This window comes from Melospiza georgiana, chromosome 3 (assembly GCF_028018845.1).
Source record: "Melospiza georgiana isolate bMelGeo1 chromosome 3, bMelGeo1.pri, whole genome shotgun sequence".
Classification (NCBI taxonomy): Eukaryota; Metazoa; Chordata; class Aves; order Passeriformes; family Passerellidae; genus Melospiza; species Melospiza georgiana.
Window position 1 is genome coordinate 67,736,962 of NC_080432.1, and position 15,407 is coordinate 67,752,368.

A 15,407-nucleotide genomic window follows, 5' to 3' on the forward strand; every position below is an offset into this window, starting at 1 on the left:
TTTCAACACTCTAAGACTGAACCTCTGGCTTCCTGTTAATGCACTGAGTACAGATCAACATGAAAAAACTGAAATACAAAATCCAACTAGTGTACAACAGAGGGTACACCTGTACACGCAGCAATTGTAGAGAAAGCAGTGCACTGAGGCACAAGACTGAATGAGTCTGAGAACTGCACTGAAGATATACAGCACCTCACCCCTACAGGGCTTAAGGCAGCAGCTCTCTGGTTTCCACAGAGCCGCACCACAGTGGGCTGGCAAGAAACAGCAATGACTGTGCATGCGCCGGGCACCCTCTGCTGGCTTCACTGCAGCAAGTCACCAGCCTTGGGAAATAAATATAATGAAGTGCAAGCAAAATCCAGGGAAGAAAAAACATTTTAACTACAAGCATGAGTAAAAAAGGAGGGATCAGAATGTCCTTAAAAAAATTAAAGAAATAAATACCTCCAGAACTTTTTCGATTTTAACTCAGCTATCTTAGCTGTTTCTACTTATAGTTTCTATCAAACTAAAAAAGACACCCTACTCTCATAAACAAAGCATTCAGCATTTCTTGCATTGAAAAATCACTTTTTTTCCCCTTTAACATAACTTTTATCAACATCATGGCTAGCAATAATTTCTCCTAGTTTACAAGACTCCTCCTGAGTGTTGACAGGTTACACGTGACCCTTCATGGTCTGCAAAGCTGACATAAACAAAACTCTTGAACATTTGAAATTACCAAAAGCAGAACAAAATACAAGTATAACAGTGTTAACTCTCAGCAGCAGCCAGCTAGTTAGGCACCAATTCTACATTATAAGGAAGTGAAAACACATGTAAATCCTAATGAATTCACTTAACATTCCTCAGAAATCCTTCAGTTTCACAGTTCTTCAAAACCACAGAAATCTCCCTTTGGTCACTACTGACACTTCTTAAAACATTCTTAATCAGTACCTAAGCATTAAAGGCAGGAATATAAAATCTCAGTTTTGTTGTATCAGTAACAAAATCAGCAAGTGCTTACAACATTTTTCAAATGCAACACCTGCACCCTTTTGAGAGGGGTTGCCATACAGTTCAATTTTCACAAAAAAGAGGTTCTCTCAGAAGAAAAATCCTACGATACTCTGACACTTGATAACTTGCTATGTCCTATGGATTTGGTTACAAAAGTGTTCAGCATTTTAGAAGGCAGAATAAAATATCAATAACCACAAGTAAGATGACTGAGCTTCAAAGATCTTTTCTTGCCCACAATCCATTCCTCAGTCCCACTGGAAGAGATTTCCCAGTTTCTGTGCTGTTTGGCTGCTCATTTTTGCATCCTCCTCTAAGTCCATTAGGTTGGGATACATTCAGATGGATAAAACATAATTTTTGAGAGAAGAAAGTGTAGGGGTATAGAATATAAGTAAATAAAGGTAGTATAGAAAGTAATCTTACCCCCTAAAGAGTTGCAGCTGGGTTAATTACTAAAGATTAGGAGCAGGCCTGATTTTAACAGGCCACACCTGTAGCCAATCAGAAGAGTGTTATAAAAGAGTGGATTGGTTGGTTGGAGGGAACCGGAGTCAGTTGGCTGCTGTGAGAAGAAGGAAGAGTCAGTGCCTAGAGGAGCTGCCTATGAGAAACATCAGGGAGGTATGAAACTCTAGCAACATGGAACCTTTGCAATATAATGACAACAAGGAAGTTAATAAAGTACTAATGCATTTTGCCAAGGAGCACACTGTACACAGAATCAAGGTACAGGTACACAGGATACAAAGTATAAAGATAAAAGGTAAAAGAATAAAATGAAACTAGGTCAAATTTCTTTTTCTGCAGTCTCTACAGCCAGAGAATATGTGCTGTTTTATTGAAATAGCATGATCCAAGAAATATTTGTTAAATTTTTCACCACTAGAAAACAACAAATTTAATGGCGCTCTGATCCAGAATATAGGATCCTCAACATATCCATGAGCAGGGGTATGAACTCCTCTCACTACTTTCATATTCATCAAGCTCTATTTTACACAGGAGAAAATTAAACAGTGGAGAAGCAATAGTGTTGTTCTCAAAGAAGCAACAGAAAAATGTGCACGTGAAAGGCAGCATTTGCCACATCACAGACAAGACCTAGCAACTCCTGTACTGCACAGGTGCCAGCAGAGTTCAGGGCTCTGCTTGGTATTTCAGGTGCTCAGAACAAACGCAGCAGAAGTGGCCACCCTTCACAAAAGGCACAACCAGCTGCTGACCCTGCAATTCATGTAACACCCCTGAGCACCAGTACAGAGATTGAATAACCATGGGAGCAACTAATCCAGCTGCTATTCTTGTCTTCCTAAATCCAGAGGCTTGTTGCAAAGAAGGGTTCAAAAACTGGATAAGGTGTCCTGGAAAGGCAGGCTTATTCTTTTTGCACGCTCCTCTTGCTGCACACAGCTTGAGAAAATGCCCTTTGCAGAAAGTGTCAGCATGTTTTGGAGACACATTGGACTTCCTCTCTTAAGAAGGTGAGGAAATAGGCTGCAGTGGTTGGCTAGACACCACTGCTCCATGTAGGCAGGAAAAATATAGAGGAATAGTAAGAGTACATAGAACATGTTCCTTAAAAATGCATCAGAACTTCACTTTCAGACTGAAGACACAGGAAACCATAATATAATAAGCAGCTTTGAAATGCTCACTGTGAAGTGCTTTTGCCAAAGAAATCAGGGTGAAAATAAAAATTGGGGCAAGTATTGCATGACTCCACTAGAGGTTTTGTTCCTAAAGAAAAACACTAAATTTCCTATTTCAATGTCTTTAGAAATGGCTAACAATGGCATCTGAAGGATTCAAAAGAGTATAGAAAGAGACCCAAGAACATCCTTGTTAGGAGCAATGATGATCATGAGATGTAGTACGTTTGTGCTGGCTGCTACTTAGCATGGTCAAGATTACATGAGGAATGGGAAAACATGCAGATGTACTTGAGGTGTACTTGAGGTATCAGCCTACTGAGAGTATTTTGGAATGTCAGAACCACAAAAAGTTTCAGAATTAACTTTTGGCTTTTTCCCAGAAAATGAGACCTTGAAGTAGGAACCACCTGCCTTTAGTATCTTCAGATGCAATTCTGCTCCAGAACAATCCAAACAAGCACCCACAGTGATTTTATCATCTCTCTTGCTCGTAACTGGGTTCCCTTCAAGTAGAGCCCCTGGTTCACAAACCTGATTTGGCAGTAATTATTATCTTGAAAAGCATATTAACTTTAAATACTTTTCCTATTTGTAAATATTAAACATGTGACAAAGTTCAGTATAAAAAGACTGTTGTAATACCACTGTTGTGGCTCAGGTAGAAAAGACAATCCCAGGATGAGCAGGAGCCTTGTGTCTCTATGGCTCAACAATATTCCACTCTCAAGCCTGTGCACCTGGCAAAACATAGCAGTTTGCCTGGTCATATTTGCACTCTCTGTGCTACCTCACAGCCTGAGATAAAAGGTTGTGGTTGGTATTTTTCCAGCCAAGTGTCAGGATACTTCAGATTTTGCCTTTCACAGTTCACCAGCACATCATTTTCTATAGTATAACACTGGGAACCTGGTATTCTCTCATAGCAAAATCAACCACCACCAAGACTGAACCTTTCTTATATATGCAACAACACTATGTTTCGCTTTACTTTAAATAAATAAGACACCAAATAGTGTAAAAAATCTGGTGTAACCAACCAAATGTTTCATAGAAAGCTAGATGTAGAATACCAACTAAATATTTAATTTAAATATTCAACTGATTTTCAGAGATGATGTGCGGTTAAATCTGTATGTGAACACTCCCATGTCTAACTCTGACTTTTTTGACACGACAAAGATGGAAGTCAAAACAAATCTGTGTCAGCTGTAGGAAGAATTTAAGTGTAGCATGCATGGCAAAAGGAAGAGTGAATACTGAAGTCTGTGTTTCCTTCCACAGCGTAGACTGTAAATTCTCCAGCTAAGGTTTCCATAAGCTTCTGTAAGATGGACTTATAAATGTACACTGATAGTTCCACAATAATAAATTAAATGGGTTGTGTGTTTTGGGGTATATAGCTCAAGTCAATGTCAGAGTGTTACTGTAAGACAAGATGTGTAATTTCAAAGCTGCATTCTAGGATGCTTAATAGGACCCAGTTTTGGAAAAAAAAAAAAAGTGAGACAAAAGAATAATGAAATTTCTTGAGAAGGGCCACAAAGAAAATGTAATTTTTAAGTAAAACAGCCCATTAATTACAATCTTTCCAGTTCTTTAACAGGCTTTTTAATCCTAAAAATGCTAGAAATATGTGCAGAATTGCTTTCACAATTTATTCCTTTTGGACTTATGTTTGTCTACTTTAATGTATCAAGATGAGAGACATTTAGAACAAATTAATTCTCCAAGCTGGAAAAGTGAAAATCTTCTTAGCTTTCGTAGCCAATCTGTTGGTTGCTTAAATTTCTTCACTTTGAGTAAGAATAATTAGAATATCTAGGGACAAGGAGAGGAATGGAAAAGGAAAAAACAAGACTTTGGTATTCACGACTATGTACAAGTTGCATGGGATAGCTCCTGAGGCTGCTCTAGCTTGTGCACAATTTTTCAAGTTGCATATTAGAGATGGGATAATCTGCTAGAATGGGTGAAAAATGCCATTACAGTTAAATTCTTGAACATGCTAGAACCAGACTATCATGACAAATATATGTAATTTTGAATAAAATTTTTATTTCTCTCTTTTTTTTTTTTTTACATGTCATTCATTACTTCTATTCTGATTAATACAGAAATATAAGAACTTTTCATGGAGAAGGAAATTTATTGAGGAGAGTTAAGCAACACATTCTAAAATGAAATAAGAAAACTTTATTAACCTAGTGCATTCATTTTTAAAAATCCTTTGAGGAAAAAAAATGCTATTTAAATAAAACATAAGCTTTCAAAAAAAGCAGTATGCAGATGAAGAAAAGAAAGCTGGAGGACATAACGGATTTTGAACAAAGAACAGTGACCATGTATTAAAGGGATGCTCTACGTGCTACAGTGAAAAGATCTACTTAGAAAGTAAAATTGTTTTGGGAGAGCCAGAAGATAAGACCAATGCATTTAAGAAGCTTTAATTTGCTTGCTTTCTTTCTCTATGAACTCTATGAATTTCCTAGCACAGCACTAAACAAGTATAGTGCTTGCAATTTTTTCAAATATTTTATACATTCTATTTCATCATACTCTTAGAATCCCAATAAAATCTTTACTAGGGTTGCCTGCTCATAAATACTTGCACAGGAAAGAGAACCTGAAAGGGAAAAAAAGTTATCCCCTAGAAGCCTCTGTGTTAAAAGCAGTAGAAAAATCAAGGAAATTAGAACCATATAATCTTCTATCACCTGCTCTTCTAAAGGCCCCTGAAAAAGAAACTGAGACCCAAGAGAGTTTGAAATCCTGGACCTAATTAAACAGTCATGTCCCACTGGTAAACAAGTGAGGCTGTATAACACATAGTGGTTTAGACTAAAGCAGCATTATTTTAAATTCTCTACCAATAACATGAAAGAATGTAACAACTTTAATCAAGAAAATGTCTTCTGCAGGTAGCAGAATGCAAGAAATGCTGCAGCCAGCACTTGTCAAACTGAGATACTATTGTGAAATGCACCCTTATAGCTACTGAGGTAATTACAAGTAATCAGCAATTATCTCTACTAAGCAGACATTCCTCAATAGTGATGTTTGAGATTGGTGATTCACACAATTTGATAATCTCCTTTTTTTTCTGTGATAGCTTTGCCTTAAACAGCATCACTCCCAGCTTCTCACTAGTGTCTGTATCAAAGTGATGCAACACCTAGAATGTATTACTTATTGAACAGGTTACATAGGCATTAATCAGAACATCCTCTAATCAGCATTCAGAGCGGAACCCTGAACAAGGGCAGTTCTTGGACTAGGATAACACAAACAAGGAATAAAATAATCTTGGATTTTACACCAAAACTTCAGTTTAGCACATGCCCTACAAGTCATATAGTTCTTCATCATGCTTTTGGCTGGGTTCTAAAGTATTTACTATTTAAAGATACCCAAACAGGTATATTAACATCTGTGTCAAGTTGTACCTCCAAGAACCTTGTAAGCTTACAAATATTTACACCTACCTGAGTTTTGGGGGGGCTTTTGTGGTTTGGACAGAGTGAGGAGGTGTTCATTTTTAATTGAGGTATGAGCAATACTAAGAAAAATTCTCAGGAGTACCTAAAATCTTTGGATGTTTGCTTGCTTGTTAATTAGTAAATATTTAATCAGAATGCACACATTAATTTCTGTCTGCTGAATCTAAAAAAAATAAAAAGTTTCATTCATGCTTTCTAACTGTATTTTTTCTCATTTCAAAATGGGCTAACAAGCTATTGCTGCTGAAAAACCATTATCTGTCCAGTGGTTTACATATAGATCCACTCTGTACAGTATTTTCAGTGACTGCTAGAATATGATACTTCATTCCACTTTCCTGTTTTCCACAGTGCTCCTGATCATGAAATAAGGATTACAGGAACAAAGCACGTGTGAAGTGTACCAACAGAAACTACAAGCAGTATGCACACAAAACTTAAAAATTACTCTTCAATATTTTGTAAAAATAACATTTTATCCTAATCACTTCAAAGTTTTACATTCTAACAATAATAATGGATGCCTCACTCATTTTATCAATTCATAGAACTTCAGCCCTCCAAGTTCATAGTTTTAATACAGTGTTTTCTAATTAACATGGAATTTGAGAGATGCCATTATTTTGCTTTTAATAAATAGCAAAAATCCCAAAACAATCAGCAAGCATTTTAATTTGCTGTCTGTATTTTACTTTTAAACACAGACAGCTTTACCACTAGGGTCCTCAACAGTGAATTACCTGCACTGGTAGTCATACTGCACAAAAGATCCATGACATTCAAGATAAAGACTTATGGTTGTCCTAGATTTTAACATCTCAGTTGTGCAACTGAATGACATAATTCAAAGGTATTTCTAACCTACTGTAAAGGAATTCTGTGATAGAACCACTTGACAAAATAATGTAATGCAAGCATGTGGAAAAAAATGAAAATGAACTGGACAAACTAGCACAACTTTCAGTAAACATTTTTGAAGTTGAGTGTACACTTACTATTTATGTATTTGCAGAAATGAAATGACAAAGATTTTCTGGAAGAAAACCACTGAACCCAAAATTACATTTCAAATTCTACAGACAAAAAATTTCTTGGTTTTCTCTACATTTTTGTCTGAAGTTTGAAATAGGTGTCCTTTTCAAAAGGACAAACTTAAGGCACACTTAAAACTGCATTTCACTGCATTGCTGAATGAGATGTGATTACCTCAGAAACAGCATAAATCCAAAATATTTTTTCCTTTGATCAACTGAGGTGACAGAGCTCTCATTGGCTAGATGAAGGTGAATGCATTTTTAGAAACAACTTTATACACTGAATACACTTTATTTTTACTTAATTCCTGCTGTTGTCAAGAAAAAGCTACTTTGCTTACAATATGATCTCTACTTAGTGTGGAAGTGACATTCAGATCCAAAGTCCCTGCAACTATGGCTTAGATGAATGCTACTGACCTACATCTGAGTTAACAATTCTAGATCCATTTAACACTCTTCACCTATTCATCTGCTAAGGGTTTCTTGCACTGGCTGGCACACAATTGTAATGTTCTGGTAATGCAAATCGATATGGCTGTGAAGTTACCTGTGAAGTGTTTGAGAAACATATCAAGTCATCTGCTCTAAAGAATTTGTTCTTCTGCATTTCAACAGAAACTTTAACACACAATAATGTGAACACATATCCATTATGAGACAGATATGCATGAAGAAAATCATTTAAGAGGAATTTTGTAGCATTAAAACATAAAACATTAAAAATATTTCAACTATCCTATTTACAAGTTACAGTGCTCTCTGACCATACTGTTTTTTGCAAAGCACAAAATACTCCTTTGTCTGAGGGCTTTAGTATGATTTCATTAGATAAGAAAATTTAAAATTAGCACTAGTGACTTCGCTTTAAAAGAAAAATGACAGAATACAGAATAAGATTAGTAAACTAGTGATACAACTAATATCACTGTTAGTATGCAAGTGCTGAAATGTGCACTTTAAACTCTTGGAGAGAGTTCATCTGTAACTGTATAATATATCTTAAGATCCTCTTCATTTGTAAGAGTACTTAGACTGCTAGAATTGCCTCCTCTAATCTTTGGTAGCAGACCATCTAAAAGATATTAAGAGTAGGATATTCAATGAGATAACCCTTTTTCATCAAGTTCTTGCAAGATAGGAATAAAAGAATAACGGCAAATATAATTTTACAGCTTACCAATTTCAAGAAAAACCCTATTAAGAAACTCTCATCACTGACAAGAATGACTTTTCAGATCCTATATGCGAGTTATTACTCAAAGAGATGTAATGAATTTTCTTTTTAGTAGTTCTACTTGGCTTTTCTTGACTATGAAATATCAAGTACATACACTAATTGAATTATGTTTATTGTGCACCCAAAGAACTTGTACCAAATAAGTTAACGTTACTGTGACAGCCCTTCAAGGAAAAATGTAAGACTAGTTACAATTAAAGAAAGATACTTTTGCCATTCTTATTCAAATAAACAGCTTCAAATTTAAAAAAATAACATCCCGCCTTTATGCCTTTTAAAACAATCTCTCATCTACACCAGTAAATGGCATCACAGTGAATGCCTACTCGTGGAAAGGAAGTCGAAAGAAAAATCTGACTACTGCAAAATTCAAAAGAATCAGCAGTAGATGTCACAATAGGGAAAGGAAGATCCTTTAATTACCTGAATCAACAACAACAAAAAAGGGAAAGGTTCTTTAATAACATGCATTAATAACAAAAATTTTTTCCAGTTACTCTTGATGACTCCTGATATTCTGAATAGGTTTTAAAATTATAAAGCTGGAGTATGACTTTTTACAAGAGCAAAGAACAAGGGGCAATGGCTTTAAACGGATGTACAGCAGACTTATATTAGACAGAAATTCTTCACTGTGAGAGTGGTGAGGCACTAGAACAGGTTGCCCAGAGAAGTTATGGATGCCCCATCCCTGGAAATGGTCAAGGACAAGTTGGATTCAGTCTCTAACAGCCTGGTCTAGTGTCCCTGCCCACGGCATGGGAGATGGAACTAGATGATCTTTAAGGTCCCTTTCAACCCAAACCATTCGATGATTCTGACTGTTCACATCTCCTATTATCAAGCAACAAAAGGTCACCATTACTGAAAAGACAGAGAATGAAATTTAGGATCCATTTTTATCAGTGTCAAATCAAATTACCCAAAGATGTTAGTCAGAGAAAAAAGTCAGGAGTACTTTCAGTTTGACCAGCAGAAAATATCTTTGCACATGGTCAAAACTGCTCAAATTGTATATTCAGAGACTTCTGTAATAAATTGGCTTATCTTATAAACACCTTCTATATGTAAGTTTATTTTATCATTTTCCAACTGTGCTTAAGGAATGCCTGACTGCCTCACTACAGGTTTGATTACAGTACTCCCATCTTGACTTACTCAGGCTAAAAGTTCCTTAACTTCATAAAGTCACTTAAATCACTTAAGCGGCTCTAGGTATGTTATAGAGTTCTCCTGAAGCAAAGGAATCTAAGTGAATATATTCTCCTGAGTCTGTAACAAAAGGAAGTACCACACATACAAAGAAAGCATACCAGTACTTCAGAGGAAAAGGTTTCAGCAAAGAAATCATGTCCTTATAGCAAACGAAGGCTACATTTCACCTTTATGGATATACTGCTCTACTCAAATGCTCTACAGTGAAAGAACCACAGCCTGTTTAAAAAGGCAAATACATCAAACATCTTATGGATGCATATGGTTTTCAAGTAAATGTGAATGCCTAAATACAATGTGTTGCCTGCAAAGCTAACTGAAATATTTTTCAATGTAGCTGTTACTTATGTGAATCATACATCAGCTTCTTCAGTTGCTGGAACCCACAACCTTTCATCACTACAGCAAGCTTTAAACCAGCGTAAGCCAGAACTGCTACCCCAATGCCTGGGCCCCATCTGCTTTCTGCCCCAATCTCACTCTCTCCTTTGCAAAAGCAGAAATTAAAAGTCACTCCCATGAATCACATCAAAGATTTGCTCTGGGTGTCAGGACAGTTCCTTTCAGTGCACACATTGGCTTATGATGGCTTAATCTACAATAAAAAAGGGAAGTCTTCACTCCAGCTCTGAAACATTTAAAACTTCCTACTGGCAAGATAAAGAAACCAGAGTGTTTCATTTATATAAAGTCCCTTCAAGTTTCTAAATATGGCTATATTTTGGTAATACATATCTGCATGCTACATTATTTAAATAAGAAATAGAACAGTTCTAGCTGTAAACATAATGCAACTGAAGACTGTACAACAAACTTTTATTCTACAAAAAGACAGGGTTTAGAAACTGATAGTGTAACACATATGTACAGTAGCCAATTTATTAATGTTTCAAAGATATTAACAAAGATAATAGATTCATTAAATGCATTGTTCTATACCACTACCAACCAAATTGTTTAACAACTGTCACCTGGCAATTTAAATCTTCATACTATGAACAACTTGGCACACTGCCAGTCCCAGTTTAGAAGAACAACAGATGAACCTCAAGTTTTCAGGAGGTTTTTAACAAAATATTTAAAAAGTAAAGCTACTGCCAATATGTGTTTGATTTTGAGTATTCATTTCTGTGGCCTATGACTGAAGCCTTTTCAAACCTAACGTATTAAAATGAAATAAAACCCCTTAAGTTCATAAAATATCCTTAGAGCTATTTTGTGCTTTTGGGCTTTCACACAATCAAATCTGCCTGACCAGAACCCTACGAGTAGCTGGTGCAGCAGCATCAGTTGAGCTCTTTGAGCCAGAGACTGCCTGTGACAATACATTTACCTCCAGCACTCATCTCAACTCCCAAGACACGTTCTGGTAATAACACATCAGCAAGGTCCATTACAAAGCAGTGGTTATTTAATGCAGACCTAATGACTACTACTTGCACAATAGATAATAATTCATTCAAGTCCACTCTTTCCAAGGGCTACCTTCATTAAGCTGTCTGTTTACTATCCAGAACAGAAGTCCCTGGAACTGAAAAGTTGAACCATGACACAGCATGAAAAATACCTCACCATCCAGAGGAAGAGGACTACACACACAAGTAACTTGCTTCTAGGTTCAAAGGCTTGCTAATGCTTTACACTCATGTGATGTTTTCATACTTTCACCCCTTTTTGAGGGAAGCAGAAGGGGAAATAAAGCTTGCATGCTAATGCTTTAATGTTAAAGATCAAAAGTCTAATTTGAGCTAAAAACGTTTCTTTTACCAAAGGGGCATTCATGTAAGAGAACCTACCCTTATTATCTTATTATGCAAGAGGAAAACAACTTTCTTAAAACTGAGTGAAAGGGTGCTTTCAGACACAGAATTTTAACAAAACTTATTTTGAAAGAAGTTGGTGAAATGCACTTGAATGGAACAAACTGAAAATCTGACATCATCCTACAGCTTAACCTTTCCAATTAAAAGGATACACAAGTAGCAAAGCAGGTGAAAGAGGAGAGAATAGCACTATTAATTTACCTAAGCAGCCAATTCATCTCAACAGTTTAAAAAGAGGTTCAACTTCAATGTTATTCCATCAAAACACAACCCCCCAACTCTTATTTCTGTAAAACATGTAGGGTTTTTAGACCAACATCAGCTTACTTTTAATGCAACATTTCTGAGCTTTGAGTCATTAAAATCAATTAACCATGGAGTACTCAAACACTAACACTATCTATCCAGAACACCAAATATATTACAAAATAAAAAATGCAAATACTCATTTAAGTTTTGGCTTCATGCATATCTGCATTTTAAAAAAGTAAGCTGGAATACTACTGCATATTCTTACAGTATATATATTCCACCTTCTAGAAGCAGTAAGAACATTGTAACAATGAGCATGAGCAGATAAATAGAAGCTTGACAGCACTGCAGTGAAATAAGTTTTATCTTACTACCTAAAGAAGGTGAAAAGCAAATTTTCACAACCTAGTTTCATTTCAATTTTATTGAAGTGCCTACAGTATTCTGTGAGTGCTTGCACATAGACAGGCACACACAGAAAAAATGGTATCTACAAACAGTTTACACAGATATTTACATACATGTTATTTACATAAACTAATATGACTGCATGATCTTTGATGTAAAAACCATATGCTTCTTGCACATGTAACTGTTGCATTGGTTTTACAAAAGTAATATAAACCTTTTGCAACAACTGGCTAAGCATATATCAGAGCTGATTCCAAGTTTTTAGAGCTTGCAGGTTTTTTAAAAAAATACAATACCTAAAACACTGTTATCAAACAAATATGCTTTATTGGCATCTAAAAACAAAATGCACCCAACATTAAAATGTACTTTTTCATTTTTTAAACCCACTGCAGTACGAGGAACAAATCACAAACACTTACTTTAGAGAAAACAGAGACTATAGTGTAGATTTTACAAAATCACTTTTAATCTCTGTGTTATGCTCCTTAAGTAACATGGGCCATTTTTTTTTTCTGCCGAATTGTAGGAACATAAAATATCACAGCTTTATCTATACTTTAAAATTCTGCAGCAGCCTAAAAACACGGACAAGATACACCAGCACCTGTTTTCAAGTATAACAATTTTGATAGCCAAACTAAGGGTAGTATCTAAAAATTCCATTTTCTTCCATAGGAAGTCTTTGTTTGACAAGCTGTTAATTTATCATTGTGAAATTAAAAGCAATTGGGGGCAAGTTTATGCTTTACCAAAGAAATAAAATAAAATTTAAAAAAAAACCCAAAAGCAAAAAATGTTTACCTACCATGTTCAAATTAAGAACAGTGTTCTATACAAGTCAGTTGTACAGTTATTTAAGTGAAAGATGAACATGAACATCAGATTAACTTAATTCTGGCAGACAAAAGTGAACTGCTACGGTCCAGTCAGCCATTTATCTATTACAGAGAGATGACAACTTTACAAAAGGTATCTTTTACCTACTGAGTGATGATTATGTCCCCTCAGTTTCTGTGCTTTCTACCACTGGTTCACTCTCTATATCAGCTTCTGTGTCACTCTTCTCTTTGTTTATCTCGACAGAAGATGTCAGTTTTTCATAAAGTTCTGGATCATCCTGCACCTGTGCAGTTGGTGGCTGACTTTCTGTCTCTGTATTTTCACCATTTACCTGGGGCATATTATCAGCTTTGCGTTGAGAAGTGGCCCCATCAAAATATTCAAAAACCCTTGGATGTGGAGGTGGGATCCAGTTGTTTGACATTCTGTCTCTTCCAAACCTGTTTCCATTAATTTCTCTGCAGAAATTAAAATCTCTGTCATCCCTATCCCTCTGTCTTTCCCAGGGTCTTCTGCGGTCATCAAAATCTCTGTGAGCATCTTGTTCAAATCCTCTATTCCAGCTGGGACCACTTCTGCTATCAAACCTATAGTTTACATGCCGAAACCTCTCTCTGTCTTCATGGAAGCCTTTAGGGCCACCATAAATAGGGAAGGCATGGTGCTCTCTTTCATCATAATCTCCTCTCTGTCCCCAGTGCTTGTCTGAATTGAAACCAAAATGCTCTCTTCGACCAAGGTTATCTATACCTGGTCTTCCAAAATTTTCTCTCATGTCTATATGTGGTCTAGCAAAGTGTTCTCTTCCATCTACTGGAGGCCTTCCTATACCTTCTCTTGGATCAACTGGTGGTCGTCCAACAGAATCTCTGACATCCACTGGAGATGGTCTGTTAAGATTATCTCGGTTTTCCACCGGAGGAAAGCGATAATCTCTGTCCCCCTCCTGTTGAATGTTATCACCTCCAAGAGGTAGCCTTTTCTCTGGATTAGAAATGTTATCGATATTTTGTCTTCCTGGTGTTCCAAAAGGTCTTTCTGTTTGATTAAAAATATCTGCTGGAGGAAAAGGACCTCGAGGTGGTGGTGGGTGAAGAGATGGATCGAGGATTGCGGGAGGAGGAATAGCACGCTGTGGTGGCATTCCTGGCTGCATTAAAGGAAACCTTGGTCCAGGCGAATGGGGCATTAGGCCTGGACGGATATCTATAAGAGGCATTCCTGGCATTCTTTGATTACTGATATTTAAATGAGGCATGTTTGGAACTGCAGCTGGATGCTGCATTGCCAGAAGTCCAGAATTACTTGGAATATTTGGTGGTGGCACTCCCATAAGTCCAGAACTAGTTGAAACATTGGGTGGTGGCATTATGAGAAGCCCAGAGTTGCTTGAAACACTCGGTGGCTGTACTCCTGCCAGAACTCCTGAGCTGCTGGACACACTGGGTGGCTGCATTCCTGTCAGAAGGCCAGGGCTGCTTGAGACACCAGGTGGATGAACTCCAGCTAGAAGCCCTGAGCTACTTGAGACATTTGGTGGTGGCACTCCAGCCATAAGTCCAGAGCTACTTGAGGCGTTAGTTGGCTGAATCCCGGCAGCAAGAGAAGAGCTACTGGAGACAGCAGGTAGCTGCATTCCTCCGGCAAGACCAGAATTGCTGGAAACAGTCGGTGGTTGCACTACTCCTACAAGTCCAGAGCTGCTTGAAACACTGGGTGGCTGTACTCCCCCTGCAAGCCCAGAGCTACTTGAGACAGTGGATGGGGGCCCTTCTCCACTAAGCCCAGAATTGCTTGAGACACTGGGTGGCTGCACTCCTCCAACAAGTCCAGAGGTACTCGAGACATCACTTTGCACTGAAATGCAGTGACAAGAAAAACAATTAACAAAAAATATCAGTGTTAACACAAAATGCGATTTAATCTATGTTCAGGTAGTGCATGCAGTGATGATACTGCTGACAAGGTGTGTCCTAGTTTCTATAGGTAATATATAATATTTCAAACACATTGGTGATACATAGACATTATGCCACAGAAATTAATGTCTCTGCATAGTAAAGACTGTATAGTAGCTAAAATTAACAAATCCCAAAGCCATCACCCAATTTATGCAATAAACTATTAAAATCTTTGATGAAGTTCTATAGATGTTATACTATCCTACACTCTCCTGCTCCTTTCCATTGCTACTTGTGTAATCAAACTGCATTTCTAAGAAGTTCTCTGATGAGTTCCCAGATTCAGCTTTACTTCTTGGGACTATGAGAAAAACATACTTAAGCATAAGCTGCTAGAAGTCACTGATCAGGTGATGACAAAGATGGTTCTCACCACTTCCCCAAATTAAATTCAGAATGACACCCTACCCAGCACAAAACTTCCTATTCTGTAGTTACTAGCTCAATGGACTATGATTTGCAAAA

At 37.0% G+C, this 15,407-nt stretch overlaps 1 protein-coding gene across 5 annotated transcripts in view; it reads right to left on the reverse strand.

Annotated features, from left to right (window-relative positions):
• Positions 1-15,407, reverse strand: part of SCAF8 (SR-related CTD associated factor 8) — a 153,281-nt gene that overhangs the window by 88,335 nt on the left and 49,539 nt on the right. For 2 of the 5 annotated variants that reach the window (XM_058020795.1, XM_058020794.1), the window contains exon 20: positions 13,122-14,838. In XM_058020795.1, coding sequence (XP_057876778.1) covers positions 13,136-14,838 — 1,703 coding nt within the window. In that variant the 3' untranslated portion in view covers positions 13,122-13,135. Of the gene's footprint in view, positions 1-10,596; positions 14,839-15,407 lie in introns of those variants that run through there. The other 3 variants (XM_058020796.1, XM_058020797.1, XM_058020793.1) reach the window with 2 other exon arrangements.